Here is a 15,716-nt window from a genome sequence, read left to right on the forward strand (position 1 = left end):
CCCCGGTGACGGCCAGGAGTCCGGCGGCTGCCCCGGGGCCGCCCGCTTGTGCCAAAAGAGTGACCTTTAAATGTGTTGAGAGCAGCGACCCGGACAAACCATCAGGGTGAGGATCAGCTGGTGTATCCATTCACCCAATGCCTGATGGGCACCACACACTAAACCAGAAACACTTTCAGATCCTGAATGTACATGACCCCGCCTATTACACGGCTACTCGTCACAAAAGTTAATAATTAGACACAAAGACAGAGAGACGAGAGACATGAAAGGAGCTGAAGAACAGCCTGGGCAATCAGCTGACCAATCACAGCACTCTTTCTGCATTTATATTGTTTTACTACTTGCACAATTAAGTTCAGAAATGTTTCGGGTTCCCCTGTCCGCTTTGCTCCTTTTACACACACAAACACACAAACAAACATAACGGCTGAAAGCATTCTTTCTCATTAGTCATGAGTATCCATAGTATCCGATATAATCTGTGGTTGATTTTATAAGGTTAACTATCTTATGTTTGAGATTTATTGATGTGTTGTGTTTTGCTCAGTGTGATGTTAAGAGGCAGATCAGGGGGCTTTTTTTTTTTTTTTTTTTGTGGTTGAATATCTAAATAATAGACGTCCTCTGCCCGAGATGAAACCTAGAATACTCTGTGGATGACACACAATCATTTAATAATTAGATGACCGCTTGGTGAACCTATGAACCAAACTCCTATTTAAACACAAGTGTTGCCTCCTTTAAAACTATGCTTGCAGCAGGTGTATGCTCCAGGTGGCGCTATAATGCTTCGGTGTAATATCTATAACCTGAGAGTGAGAGCCTCATATGATTGAGTTACAGTACGTCTGCTGACACGCTGCTATGTTTTGTGTGTTTAGGCTGATGCTTGGAAGAATGATGCTTGTTCCGTTCTTTTCTTTACCTTTTCTTTTAAAGTCCAATTAAATGGCCTTAACTTCAGCAAGTGACATGACCCCTTGCTTGTTTTTAAACCACAGCTACATTTATTTACATTTAGCTCTTTCGTAGACGCTTTTATCTAACGTGACTTAAAATTGGGGAGTATATAAAGCAATTCATCTTAAAGAGGTGAACGGATAGAGGAAGTGCTCGTAATACTACGAATTTCCGTATTCTTTTTTTAAATCCACCCCCACCTGTAGATTGTCTCATATGTTGGTCTGGAGTCTTGCAGCAACGCAAACCAAAGCGACACCGTTTTGCCTTGCGTTGCTCCGTTACAGTCGTGGCTGGTTTATTACGCAAGCCGGTGTAGTCTGAAGTTCACCGTGGTGCTCTGCTCTCTGGGATGTCCAGCGGCAGGTTCTTCAGGACGTTTCGCGCTGATCTGACCGGAGCCTGCAGATGTGTGACTGTGTCCAGGCATCTCTCTGTCTCCGACTGTCTGTCTGTCAGATCAGTTGCCTGCTGGGCTTGTGTTTATGACTCCAGCGCTCAAGCACAGGGCTGAATATTTATCAGCAGCGCTCCACTGCCCGGCAGTGATCGTAATCTCTATTGATAAGGGCAAACTTTGTCACAAACGCACTCGTCCCTGGGGCTCGACGTCACCTGTATTCACGAGCTCACGCTGAGATGGCAGTAGCCGGTCGGACAGGCTTTAAACTCAACCACTGTTCTCAGGCGAAAAGAGTTTTCTTTTAGTTTTCTTTAAACTTCATTTAAAGTTTCATGGAATTGCATCATGCTTCAGTTCAGTGAACATTTCTAAACCACATGCATTCTTTCAGTAATGTAGTGAAATACGCGATGCACAAGAACACTGTCCTTTCTTTCAGCCGTAAAATAACTAATAGACTCATTAGCCGTATCCTTAAAGGAATAGATCAGCCAAATACTAAAGTTGCTGAAAACGTGCTTAGCCTCATGTAAGATGTAGATGTGCTTGTTTTTTCATAAGCATTGGATGCTCTGCAGTGAATGGGTGCCGTCAGAATGAGAGTCTTTGAAAACAATCCATCATTTATTTGTTTTTATCTTAAAACCATTTCTTCAGGCTAAAATAGATGAGTTCATGATAACCCTTCCTCCGGTGATAAAGTCCTGTTGTCATCAAAATCCACCCACATATGTGTTTAAAGCAGTTTTGGACTATTTGTGCATATTTCCCTCCTGGTTCAGACAAGATGAGGACGTAACCATTTAAAGATTTGTTTATTTTGTCTGTACAAGATATTAACTGATGGACTGGAGTGGTGTGGATTATTGTGATATTCTGACGGCACCCATTCACTGCAGAGCATCCACCGTCGAGCTTGAAATTTATGAAATGATACATTTTTCCAAATCTGATGGAAACAATCTCATGTTGGATGGCCTGAGCGTGAGCACATTTTCAGCATTTTTTAAAATTTATTTTTGGATGAACTATTCCTTGAAGGAGCGGAAGAATGGGAACCAGCTTAAACTCGCGTACTACTGCTTAAATCAGCATTTGGAACAACTTCCTTATTTATCTTCAGAAGTTGCATTAATATGCATTGCACTGTGTTTTTTTTTCCCATCAGTCCTTGGGTGCTGAAGGCGGTTGGCAGCCCTCCGTCCACCTCTACGTTTGCCTCCATAGTGGAGGAAGAGAGACAACAGGAAGCTGCATTGATCCGCAGCCGCGAGAAACCCCTAGCGCTCATACAGGTAGCATTCTTCAATCTTGTGTGCATAAGGACATAGGCATATTTTTATTAACTGTATTTCAAGTCTAGCGTCAGCAGTTGACAAGCAAGACGGTAACTTTAACCTGGTGATAGCATTGGACTTGGCAGGTAGTCAAATGGTATGACATCTGTCAATCAAAAACATTTTAATCAAATGTGTTGTGCTTTCAAACATTTCTACTTGGGAGGAAAAATGCATTCATTTAACACTTTAAACTGATGTCCATCTGTTGACCAGTGTATTCATCTTTATAATAGATTGAAGAACGAGCCATTCAGGACCTGTTACTCCATTACAAGGCCATTAATAACCCAGAGGAGCTGATACTGGTGGAGAGATCCCCTCGAGGCCCGATCGCCATCCCAACCTGGAACAAACACTGATGCTGATGCGAGGACTTCCTGCTCACGTTTCAGCTAGTATTAAAGTGCGTCACAAGCTGTGTTGTTTTCATCACCCTTTTCTGCAGTAAGCACACTTGCTTTCTCTGACTGCCTACTTTTACCTTCTATATGCTTTGTTCATTCATTTTGCTGTTGCATCGTAAGAAAAGACTGCAATATAAAATGTAATCTGTTGTTCTCAGCCCGAAGAGTTGCCACGTGTGCCAAAATGTTTTTTTTGTTAATGTTATATGATGCAGTGCTACAGTGATCTGCATCTCAGAGCTAGTGTTTTTTTTTTTTTTTTTATTATTAAGAGCAAACTTACATTGTAACCAGACGAAGAAAATCCAATCAGCCGTGAAGAGCAATAAAGACTTTATTAGGTTGCTCACAAGGGCTGTTTGAAAAAGCTGGTGTAGAAGAAAATGAATTGCACAATAAAAGGAGCTGAGGTTTACGAATATACATTTTATGTTTTGCTTCCTCATGCAGTTAACATCAATAACATTATAATGATAGTTCACGTTTGTCGCTAGCAGAATATGATTGGTACTACAGAATACCTCAGTCATCTTTGCTTGATGTTAAGAGAAGATATTTGCAGTGGCATGCAATAAAGACATGATTACAAGCATCAGTGGTTGTTTTTTTATGTGTCTTTATAGGCATCTTAAAGTGTACCCCGTTACCCAGACAGACCCCCGCTAACTTTAAATTACTGCATATTTATCTGCAAGGAGAGAAAACATTCTAACATTAAAAACATTAGAAATTCGCCTTGAATCACTAGCCATTCCAGCTTGACTTCAACACTATGACCCTGTCGAGGCCAAGACCATATAATATTATTTAATACCTTATTTTTACATTTCATGCATTGGTTCAAACATTCAAGTTCGCCAAACCCCAAACCTCAAAATTGCTATGAACAGCATTTGTCCGATTCGTTCACTTTACTACTTTGTTCTGTTATGTTTATACCAATTATTCCTTTTCTGCCCTGTCAAGTCAGATCCCTAGCACTCCTCAGGCGCACTGCCGCGTACACGTATATTATAAATAGAACATAACATTTAAAATAAACACAAAAAATAAATAGGAAAGGTAAATTGAACAGAAATATGTGCAATATGTTAATTTATGACACTAGAGGAAAATAAAGTGCTGACAGGTATCCAGTATACAGGCTTCGAGGTCTGGCTGCGTAAGGCTACTAGGGCCTAGACAAATCTTACGAAATCGTATGTTTTGAACTAATTAGCCACGTCGAAAATATGTACAATTTAGGTGTGGGATAGCTTTTTCTTCCTACACCACTGATTTTCACACACATTTTTTGTTCCTCTTATGAAAATCCTCATGATAAAGTGTTAAGGATTTTTGCATTTAAAGGGATGCGAAGACATAAGCCCATTAAATGATCTGGCATAACCCACTTTGGCGTTCTGACTCCGTATCTGTTCAACGCAATGCCCAAACTTTACGAAACTTGATACACACAGAGAACAGCTCAATTTAAAGACGTCCACCAGTTTTCACCCAAATCTGCCAAGAGGGGGCGCTACAACTAAAAGCATCATTTTGGATCGCTTTGGGACATTCTTCCTCCAGACATCTCACTGGTAAAAAGATATTTATTATTTTCACTAATTAATGCGAATTTGAAGTAGTTCTGTAATTTATTAGTAACAGGGTTGAGTCTCATCATGCGTCATCGTTGAGCATCTCTGCATGTTTTATGTGATCCTTTTTTTTTTTTTCATCGGGGTCAGAGCAGAACGTGTCTCCAGTGATGTCAGCTCTCTTTCATTTGTCAAATTTGTGCTCATGCAGTCATCTCAAGCCCGTCCTAATGAATTGGATGTTTGGTGTGATTTGATTAAGCAGACGGTCCTTTCCTTTCGAACAAACCTCTCTCTTTGCATACGTTACAGTCATCAGAGTATGAAAAAGCAGAGCGCATTAGATGACCCTTCCAGAAATAAGTGCATGATGGTGAAGGGTCCCAATATGCAGTAATTACTGCGACCGTCCGGTTCAAGCATCTGCCAGACACGCAGTGAGGTGAATGATAATCGCTTACTCGACTGAATTAGTCAGAGAGGAGAGACGATGCCCTGCCGGGTTACCAGATATAGACCCTGTTGTTGAGTTGCTAATTTAATTAAATTCTCTGATATCGTTACATTAGTTCAACAGATTGTTAAATCTATGCCATTGTGTGTTGGAAACAGCAAAATCAGCATTTGAAGGGGAATACGAATCATTGAACAAGCAAATAAAAACAAAATATTAAGATCTCCTTAAGTTCTTGGTGTTGAATTGATTTATGAATGCTCGTATTTGTTCGCTCTGAGGCTTTATCATGCTGAAATGCATTCCCAAATTCCTCATGGAAAGTTGTAGTCAGTTTTCTGTATGGAGAAACCGTCCAGCAACCCTGAAGATGTGCCCGGGATTCATTTGTACAGACTCAAACTCAGCCCAGCGCTCGTGATTATGCCAATATGCAACTGAAAACAACGGTTTTGTGTATAAAGTGACCAAGCAGATTTTTAGATTAATATGTGATGTTTGCATGAATAATTCGATTTTTCTGCAATGTTTTGCTGCGTGTATTGGTTAATGGATTTGTTTATTATTATAATTAAAGGAATAATTCCCCAAAAATTCAGTTTAGTGGGAAACATGCTCACCCTCAAGGTGCAGATGAGTTCGTTTCTTCACTCTTCGATCCCTTGCAGTGAACGGGTGCCGTCAGAATGAGTGTGATAAAAACATCACAATAATCCACACACTCGAGTCCATCAGTTAACGTTTTGAGACACATGCATCATTAATATGTTTTAATTTCAAATTGTCTCTTTCTTTTCAAAATATGAGTACATAATAACGCTCCAGTGATGATGTTTTCTGAATCAGGAGAAAAATCTGCACAGACCGTTTTTTTTCGCAAAACAGCTCTAAACAAATACGTGACTGGATTTTGATGCGAGAGGCAACAGGAGTTGGACGGAAGAAGTGTTGTTATGGATTATAGGTTCTTAATTCGAAAATTAAAACAAGTTACAGAGTTTTTTGATTGTCAAAATGTTAACTGATGGAGTTGTGTGGACTACTCTGCAGTTGGAAGGTTCTTGTGCGGTTGTTGACCCAGATCCCCGGCTGCTCTGATCTCATTTAGCTGTGTGTGTGGCCAGCAGTATGGATTACCAGATTCGTGTTAGTCAACTGCTCCGAATAATTAAGGCTACGAGTGGAGAGTATTCTGAGCGTGCCCAGAACGTGCCTTACCCTTTCAGTGACATCACAGATCTCCCACGCGTTTGACCTCATGGGGGTTCCTCCCGGCACGTGCCGCTCGACACCAGATCGGATTCATTACGAAGGCAGGATAGAGCGCAGCGAGACTTCTGAGAAAACTGGCATGTGTTGATGATGCCGCGCTGGGAAACACTCGTAGGATAGGATTAGATGAGTCTCCAAAGGCCTTCCAGGCAGAAAGATTTCTCAGAGACATGCTGCTGTTAAACGGAAATGCAATTTTATTTGAAGTCACAAAAAAGCAAAAAATGTAAATTTGATGGAATCCCTTGCCATCATAAAGAGTCGGATGAAGTATTACTCGAGATATTTTAAAATATTGAACATCACGCTCCACCAATATGTGAAGAAAGAGCTCCAATTTAATTACGCCATTTTGAATAGATGTTATGTGAACGGTCGCTAAACTGTATTTTAACTTCTTGATTGGAAATTTGGTCATTTCTTTTGAGATTTATTTCCGTGGTGGGTTCGCTTTGGCTTTACGTGATCAAATGTTTTGGTAGTAATTGTCATTGGTTTATAACTTTTTCCTTTCCTTTCATGTAGAATAGGATTAGATGGTCCCTGTTTGGTTAAAACTCCTTTAAATGACGTAATTCTGCAAGGAAGTGACATAATTTTGGAGGGAAACACCAGCACAAACATCAGTATGCATTAGATTTGATAGTTTCTGTGATGTTTTGTGCCAGTAGTTGCTTAGTTTTATTCTAAAAAGTTCTGTGTAGATTACGTAAGTATAAATATGTATATATATAGCTGACAACTTATGAATGTTAACTGGCTAACTTTAACATTTTTATTTCTGTGCTGTTATTTTTGGCACCCATCTGAATGGGAGAAATTATATCACATAAACAACTTACATCACTTTGAACGACCTGACGTGACTAAAACGAGTGAACTCAGAAGGGCCTGGAAATTCAATTCTGTAATGACTTTAATTCTGGTGTTCTCCCAAAACTAACTGAGCAGCGGTTGCTATAGTTACTGAGGCCAGTGGTCCAATAAAACCAGAGCACAAATGACAAGCTCTCGTGTTTATTTCTCCATGAACTGCAGTCATTAACACAATCGCATTAAATCGATTTGACGCGTCGAAAACATCTTTACAGCGATCGATCAGTTCTGAATGAAAACTTGCGAATGCAAATGAAATGCAAAAATCACCAGTGTTTTAAACACAAAATGATGGGAAAAAATTTATGATATAACATAATACAATAAAATAACATTTCCTATGAAGATCTGTTAACTGAACAGTTGCAGGTGAGGCAACTATAAACTAATAAAAGAGCGTAAATAGTTTACAGCGATGCACGGCCACACAATCTGTCCATATAATGCCTGAATAATGCTTTACACTTCATCGGTGTGAGGCCATCAAATAGCAATCCGATTGCTAAAATCGTGTGAAGCGAACAAATGTAAACACAACAGACATGTTTATTTCTTTTTCACTCGGTTTCTGCAGAGCTCATGCAACAGCGCGGGTTTGTGAAGAAAAGCGAAGTTAAATATACCTCGACTGTAAACTTTACACTCCGTGACCGGTGAAGGTTTTAACGAAGCATATACAGACTTTGAACGTTTGACTCTTTGAAAATAAACCCGCGTACAAATGTTCCCTCGTGGGACGTGGAAGCGCATGCACGAACACCTCCGCACATTGTTGCCTCGTGTGTTCGGCGAGGGTTTTCTTCAAGCAAACGTAATCGACGGCCAGCCGTGTCGCTAGCAGCTGACGGTGTTCATTTCTCACTGAGAGGGAACATGCCATACACCAGAGTTCAGCAGAAAACACGTTTGCACGCTTAGTTTGATTTGTGAACGTGTCATCTGTAATCTCAACATCTTTTTGTTTATTAGGACGCGGGCGTTTCTCAGAGACGCGGTGCTGTCACAGTAAATGAGCTGTTTACCGCAGGCCCCGGTCACTTCTGAGTCACCGAACGCCGCCGCTCTGTTTCTGATTGGGACCCTGTGAGGGATTTTTGGAAATATAAAAAAAAGATAAAGCATAAAGTGGTCTTAAATCACAGCAGAAAGTCTTAAAGTAATGAAGACGCGTTTATTGAGATGCAAATTGAAGTCTTGATTTCCGAGAAACTGAACAACATTGAGTTTATGCTTAACACGAGAGCAAACGTGTGAACGTTTTATGCTTTGAATTAAGTTCAGTTTCTCACAAAACGAGGCTTCCTACTTTATGTAATTTCCAAGTCGAGTTAAATGCGTGATTTCTTGAGTCTTGAGACATTTGCACCGGAAAACGAGACAAAAATTCTGATGAAGAACACTGCAAAAAATGTAAGTAACAATATTTGACTGTATTTTTATTTTGTTTGTTTCTTAATTTTTTTATTGGTTCGCCAAAAGAGTTAAAAATCGACAGAGATCTGTGGGAAGTTATATTTTCGAAATTTAAAGCATTGGTCATGCATTAAATTTACATTTAAAGATATTCGGTGTTTAATTCGGTTCATAAACCACTTCTTCTGAACTCTAAGTCAAAACTCGTCTTGAGAACTCATGACAAATTGTTTGTGATGGGGGCGCTGTAATATAAGAAGAAGAAGTGCAACTGGAAACGAATGCTTTCTTTCAGATGCAGATCATGCCAAGCTTAAAGAACTGAAAAAGCTGAATCTCCGTTTCCAGCAATGTAGAACATCGTGTTTGGCTCTTATGACGATAACATGAAAACCACATTTTAGTAAAGAAGTAAGAAACGGCTTCAAACTCTTCAGCTTCAGCGTATGAGGGTGAATGCAGAGATGAATATGGGTCAGCGGTCGCATATAGGTTATGCGTTATTGCATTCATCTCTTCTGCTGTAGGTATACCGGTCTTGCTTATAGGGTTTAGCCTGTGTTAACCTAAATGGGATCAAAGAGATTTAAAGGGCTGGGTGAGTGCAGTGACGCAGGGCTTTGTGTCCGCTGATGAATCCTGATTGACAGCTGCCCCACTCTGACATGAGCAGAAGACTCACCTCTGCCTGGCCTCTCTCGATCACAGACGGCCCTCAGTCGTTTAAGGTTAGGAAGTCTGGACGGGGCATATGGTGGCGTTTTGAAAAAATGAACGCTCGTTAAACGCTACAGTGATGTCTCGAGACACGCTTTGCAAAATAACGGTTCTCGATGTTGCTTCGAAGAGCCTTTAACATTCACAGAGCCTAAGCGCGCTATAAGTGACGGAAGAGCAGGTGTCTGCAGATGTGCAACCAACCAGACGGAGGCATTTGCTGTCCGAGACGCTTTTCTATCACGTCCCTAGAGGGCAATGAAAGACACCAAACTTCCCGACACTCACCCTTCATTTACCTTCCATTTCTTTGCATTTTTGCATTTTCAGCTGCTTTTACCGCGCTTTCGGGCGACGCGCTTCTCTGCGGTGTGTTTTAATATTGCGTATCATCTGTGACCTTGTGCTGAGTGTGCATTCGTAGTGCCTTTCAAATCTTAAAAACTAAAAAAAAAAAAAGAAAAACTGTAATTAATGGAAAAAGGCACCTTAAGTGCACTTAAAGAGAAACGCTTTCATGGCCGTTTCTTAAAGCGGATTATTAAAAGCACACCATATAATAATGTCAAATTAAAACTTTTACCCTGAAGTACATTTAAACCATTGTTTTAATACATTTTGTTATAAAAGGGATACTTATTTTATTGTTGACTGACACACTAAAGCTCATGTAACGTATGCGTGTATTAAGTATTACATATTAAGTATTATATTACATAAATTGCAACTTTATTATTACAAATGAGTAGTTACAAACATATTTTAATATCAAAATGCCATTTAGTTTATCATAAGCGTTTGTCAGTATTATTATATCAGTACTGGGCAACACTTTATTTTAAGATGCCCTTGTTACACGTTAGATGTACTATTATAATAAACAATAAATATGCATAATCACATGCAACGCCAAACTCTAATCCTAACTCTAACCGTAGAGTAATTACATGTAGTCAATATTGCTAGATACTGTAATCTTGACGTATCTAAATATGAGTTTGAGCGCACAGCTGTAGAGAGATGAGTCGTGTGTTTTTACTGGGTGGCTGCTGCTGCTGTGTGTGTGTGTGTGTGCGTGCGCGTGCGTGTGTGTGTGTGTGTGTGTGAAGTGATAGGCGTGACCTGAACGCGCACAGAAAGCTCCAGCACTGCCAGGCTGCTGTCATACTCCACTCTCTCCAGCACTGCGCGCGGATGACCCTCTCCACAGCAGCACCCAGAAGAAGCACTGACCTCCGCAGCGTCTCGCGCCAAGCGCATTATGCATCTCCTCAGCTCTCCTCCTAACATCTCCAGGCAGTAGATCGCCCCTCGACCCCCTCCAGCAGACGCGACCATGGCCGAAGAGGACAGCGCGAACTTCAGCGTGCTGAGCTGGGAGCAGGTCCAGCGGCTGGACCTCATCCTGACCGAGAGCATCCCGATCCACGGCCGAGGAAACTTCCCCACGCTGCAGATGAAGCCGCGGCGGATCGTGACGGCGGTGCGGAGCCGCATGCGGGAGCAGCGCATCCATGTGCGGGATGTGCGTCTGAACGGATCCGCCGCCAGCCACGTCCTGCACGAGGACAGCGGACTCGGCTACAAGGACCTGGACCTCATCTTCTGCGTGGACCTGAAGGGAGAGACGGAGTTCCAGATCGTCAAGAACATAGTGCTGGACTGCCTGCTGGACTTCTTACCTGATGGGGTCAATAAAGAGAAAATCACTCCGCTGACCCTGAAGGTGAGTGCTCGGAAAGTGGACTTCAGATGCGCTTGTTTGCAAAAAGGAAAGATTATATTGGGTTTTCTACGCGTTTACAGTTCGTTTCCACAGTTTTGCAAATAGTTTTTAAAAATACAAACATCCAAAGAACTCAATGCAAAATGGTTAGTTTTATGTACAGAATATGGCTAAGTACTTGCTACACTGGCATGCGTTAAAATAAATAATAATAATGAAAAGTTGTTTTGGCCTTTTTATAGTCAAAAAATAATTAGCATCTTTTGGACCGATTGAACATTATAAAATGTAGTATTTCACAACTGATGGTTTGTATTCCTGTGAACAAGACAGGAAACAGTGACTTTACTTTAGCTTTGAGGGGCTGCCGTTTATTATTTAACAGTAGACCTTTGAATAACCTCAAACCGAATCTTTAACCATAATTAAAGAGAAAGTGGTGATGCTCAGCAAATATATAGAGCATGTCACACCAAAGGACGCTGCTGTCGCTGCTTGACTTCACATTGCGTTGTGATTTTCCATTCAGTACGTTATTTAAGATCATCTGCTTAGTCTCCAGTGACATTCAGTAGAAATGCAATTAGAGTAGTTTACTGATAGGCTGGTGAAATGTCGGTTTTCTGTCAGTAAGAGGATTGCGCTAAAGCAGGTTAAAGCCGATCGAGCCTCTTAGGTCTCCTGCGACAGGTAATGATATGGCAAACGGATGTGCGTTTTAATGTATCTTAATGCACGAAACCCTGAAACCATTCCTTCTGTCGCTCTGCAGGAAGCATACGTGCAGAAGATGGTGAAAGTGTGCAATGATTCGGACCGCTGGAGTCTCATCTCTCTCTCCAACAACCGGGGCAAAAACGTGGAGCTCAAGTTCGTGGACTCCCTGCGCCGGCAGTTCGAGTTCAGCGTCGACTCTTTCCAGATCAAGCTGGACTCTCTGCTGCTCTTCTACGAGTGCTCGGAGAACCCCATGGCCAAGACGTTTCACCCCACCATCATCGGCGAGAGCGTGTACGGAGACTTCGCCACGGCGCTGGACCACTTGCGCAACAAGGTGATCTGCACGAGGAACCCCGAGGAGATCCGAGGAGGCGGCCTGCTGAAGTACTGCCATCTACTGGTCAGGGGTTTCCGAGCCGCCTCCGAGTCCGAGATGAAGTCTCTCCAGCGCTACATGTGCTCCCGCTTCTTCATCGACTTCTCGGACATCAGCGAACAGCAGCGCAAGCTGGAGTCTTACCTCCAGAACCACTTTGTGGGCTTGGAGGACCGCAAGTACGATTACCTTACCACGCTGCACGGGGTGGTGAACGAGAGCACGGTGTGTCTGATGGGACACGAGCGGCGGCAGACCCTTGGGCTGATCGCTATGCTAGCGGTGCGCGTTTTGGCCGAGCAGAACGTCATACCCAACGTGGCGAACGTCACTTGCTATTACCAGCCGGCCCCTTACGTAGCAGACGGTAACTTTAGCAATTATTACATTGCCCAAGTCCAGCCGGTCTTCACCTGCCATCAGCAAGCCTACTCCACGTGGCTGCCGTGCAACTGAACACCCAAAAATGAGATGAATCATTGCGTCTTTGTATCCGTTTCGCAATCCCCCCCGAGCGTTACCGTCCACTTCCCCAATGTGCATCGATGCTTGAGTGAAATGAATGGGGTTTGTCTGTTATCTCGAATGGGTTTGGAAGGCAACTTCTGCTAAGCCTTGCCTAATTCTCAGCCGACCGTGAAGTTTTAAGTTCTCGAGTGCGTTTCTGACTGGTTGAGTCCCGGTCGCTAGACTCTCTGAGAAGGGAAGTGCAAGGTTTTGGAAAGCTGCAGTTGCACCCTTTAGTCCAAATGGAAACCAGTGTATTGATAAGAACCTTTTGCAAAGATTCTCTGAATGAGGGGAGGAGGTCAAAAACCAACGATTACAGTTTGTACAAACCAAAGATTTTGAGATTGTATTTTTATACTACCCAGACTATCAAACGGTGTGATAGTGCTGTCTATATTTGTACATGTGAATGCATTCAAAGTGCCTAACGTCAATGCAGTATGCCGAGGTGAGCGAAGCAACCTCGAAATCGCGAAACACGACAAAGAGACTAAAAGCTTGTGAATGTACATTATGTGTCCCGATTCACGAAACAAGCGTGAGTGTAATATTCTCGGTTTCTTAATTTATTGTTTCTGGGCAGCGTCCGCATCTTTGAGAAGCCGTCTAATAGTTTCAGGTGAGAGTTGAAAAGGCGCGTGCGGCCACCGAAAACAAAGCAAACGCTTGTTTCGTGGGCCAAAGAGAAGTTCGTTTCCGGACTCTCTGGATGAAAGGTGTTTGCAGAAGCGCCCCTGATCGCGGGACGCTGTTTGCTGTAACATCCGAGCAGGGAATTCGACAGCTCCTGCTGAAGTAAAACCCGCTGTGTTCCTGCTCTCCCGTCACAGCTGCTCCGCCGGCTGAACCTGACCCCGCGTTCACCCGCTGTTAACAGAGTGTTAACCTGCTCTTGATTAATAGCACTGCGGAAGGAAGCAGGCGGGGCCGTGGCATATATGTTTAGACTTGACAAAGAGACTTGAGAGGAGAGGGAAGGGGAAAGTGCGAGGGAGAGCGAGACGCAGACGAGAGCGAGGGAGCGAGGGAGGGAGGGCTGGAGAGATGGGTGCAGCTGGTGAAGGGGTTTATCTCCTTCAACAAACGTCTTTTAATCAATACGGCTTTTTTCATTACTATGGGCCGTTCGGCTGAACAGACACGAGGATTTAGTAGAACTGAGAAGCGCAGATCAGTTTGCTCCACTGGAATCCAAACTTTCGGTCGAGTTTCCAGTATTCCTCATATCACAGCATACAGCCGAAGCGTGCTCAGTTGTGGACGATTTGGCATTATCAAGATGAAACAGGCAGAAATAAGCTTGCGTTTGCAATTATGATTATTCTTCTGAATGAGATTTGAACAGGGTCATATCATACTTCTTCACTGAGGTCCGCTCATAATATTTTAGCTTCCGATTTAGTGTTTTTTCGCCCGCTTCGACCTGATCTTTAGACGCGAAAGGCCCTTTAAACCCCCCCCCTGTGCTTTGTTCGGCTCATGCACGAGATTTGGGTTTGCTGTCAGGACTTTAGTTCATTTTACCCGCTTGGTTTTTGTAAAGGCATACACTTTGCGAGTTTCTGATCACACGGTGGACATCACTGATGTTATGAGAAGTTCTTCATTTTGGACTCGGAAGCTAGTTTTGATTCTAAAATCAAAAAAGTATGTTTTATTCCCAAGTGTATATCACTTTGACCTATTTGCTTGTATTTACTTGAAGTTCATTCCTGGGATTTGAAATGAATATTTGAATAATTACAACAATAATAACACGGTTGTATGTTCACCGGTTAACTGTCACTTGACATGCAGCTAAACAAGTACAAACGAAACTGTCTTTTTTTAAGTGCTTTGAGTTATTTGTATTATTTTATTTTTACTTTACAAAAACAGAAGATTGCTATAGCAGCAAATCGTATTTTAATACACCGTTTCAGTCATGCAAACCTTTTTCAAAAGCGATTCAGGATTCCTCTATTTTTTTTGTTTGCTTTATTCCTGCACTCCTGCTTATATGACTTACTAGGAGCCGCAGTTGTATTTTTAATGTTATTTTATTTGAAAATAATTTATTTTGATTTAGAAATGTTTTTAGCTACTTGTGAATGCCAGACAAGGAAACCCTAACATAGTACTTTTAAAAACATCAATGGATGGCATTAACTTGTGTTTTTAATCAATGTGATCTGCGGTGTTTTTAAAGACTGATCATGACGTCTCACCTCTTTTAGTATTTTACGTGTCTGTGGTTCTCACTCGCCCTCCAGCTTGTCTTAACATTTTGACGGTATCCTGTGGATTCAGCTGGAAGCGGGACGTTTGACTCGCTCTGTGAAGTTTGAGTTCCGTTTTTCTTGGCATTTTTGGATGATGCCAAATGCTTAGTGTTCAGATGTCTTGTAAAAAAAATAAATAAGTAAATAACAGCATCACGTTTTTAGGACAAACACCAAACATTATGCTTGTTTTTCATATTGTATCAGTGAATTTAATTGTCATTCTGCTTTGAAATCTTTGTTCAAGCTGCTAAATGTCATTTTTTTTAACTGCTTATTTTGTGCAGAATTTTTGTGTTCAATTGATTGACGATTTGACACGTTTTTCTCAATAAAAAATACAAAAACAAGTGCTGAATGAAGAACGTCCTTTATGTTGCATTTACCAGTATATTACAAATTCTCTCAAGACGTTTGCATCATGTTCGTGTATTCAGATTTTGTTTCATATGCGAATCACGTCAGAAAATGTGAACGCTTCTCTGCTCTCGAGCTTAGTGTGCGGCATATATTCAAAGAGCCAAGAAATATTTATCTGCTGGAAAAATGTGTAGGATATGCATGACCCACTTTCGTTCCACCTTTAAAAGGTACTTTGTTTTTCTCTGATTTCTGCAGCACTTTCTAATGAAAAATAGAGATATGGTAAAGAAGTAATTTAGCATAAAAAATCACATTAATAATGTATATGTACTCTGAAT

At 41.7% G+C, this 15,716-nt stretch overlaps 2 protein-coding genes across 3 annotated transcripts in view; both read left to right on the top strand.

Moving 5' to 3' along the window:
• Positions 1–3,705, top strand: part of ibtk (inhibitor of Bruton agammaglobulinemia tyrosine kinase) — a 22,245-nt gene extending 18,540 nt beyond the window's left edge. For both annotated transcript variants that reach the window (XM_043260900.1, XM_043260899.1), the window contains 3 exons: positions 1–106; positions 2,535–2,661; positions 2,940–3,705. The exon at positions 1–106 is cut by the window's left edge and continues 89 nt beyond it. In XM_043260900.1, the coding sequence (XP_043116835.1) occupies positions 1–106; positions 2,535–2,661; positions 2,940–3,065 (359 nt within the window). In that variant the 3' untranslated portion in view covers positions 3,066–3,705. The remainder of the gene's footprint in view (positions 107–2,534; positions 2,662–2,939) is intronic.
• A 6,850-nt stretch (positions 3,706–10,555) lies between these two features.
• On the top strand, positions 10,556–15,362 carry tent5aa (terminal nucleotidyltransferase 5Aa). The gene is made up of 2 exons (XM_043260194.1): positions 10,556–11,148; positions 11,921–15,362. The coding sequence occupies exons 1-2, from the start codon at positions 10,759–10,761 to the stop codon at positions 12,698–12,700; spliced, it is 1,170 nt and encodes a 389-aa protein (XP_043116129.1). The 5' UTR covers positions 10,556–10,758; the 3' UTR covers positions 12,701–15,362.
• The last annotated feature ends 354 nt before the right edge of the window (positions 15,363–15,716 follow it).

The sequence above is a fragment of the Puntigrus tetrazona genome, chromosome 16, assembly GCF_018831695.1.
Source record: "Puntigrus tetrazona isolate hp1 chromosome 16, ASM1883169v1, whole genome shotgun sequence".
Classification (NCBI taxonomy): Eukaryota; Metazoa; Chordata; class Actinopteri; order Cypriniformes; family Cyprinidae; genus Puntigrus; species Puntigrus tetrazona.

What these genes read in the sequence shown, in the direction of transcription:
- tent5aa (XM_043260194.1), top strand. Translation starts at nt 10,759, where the DNA reads ATGGCCGAAGAGGACAGCGCGAACTTCAGCGTGCTGAGCTGGGAGCAG. An exon ending in TCACTCCGCTGACCCTGAAG is followed by an intron (nt 11,149 to 11,920) that starts GTGAGTGCTCGG and finishes GTCGCTCTGCAG; the next exon opens with GAAGCATACGTGCAGAAGAT.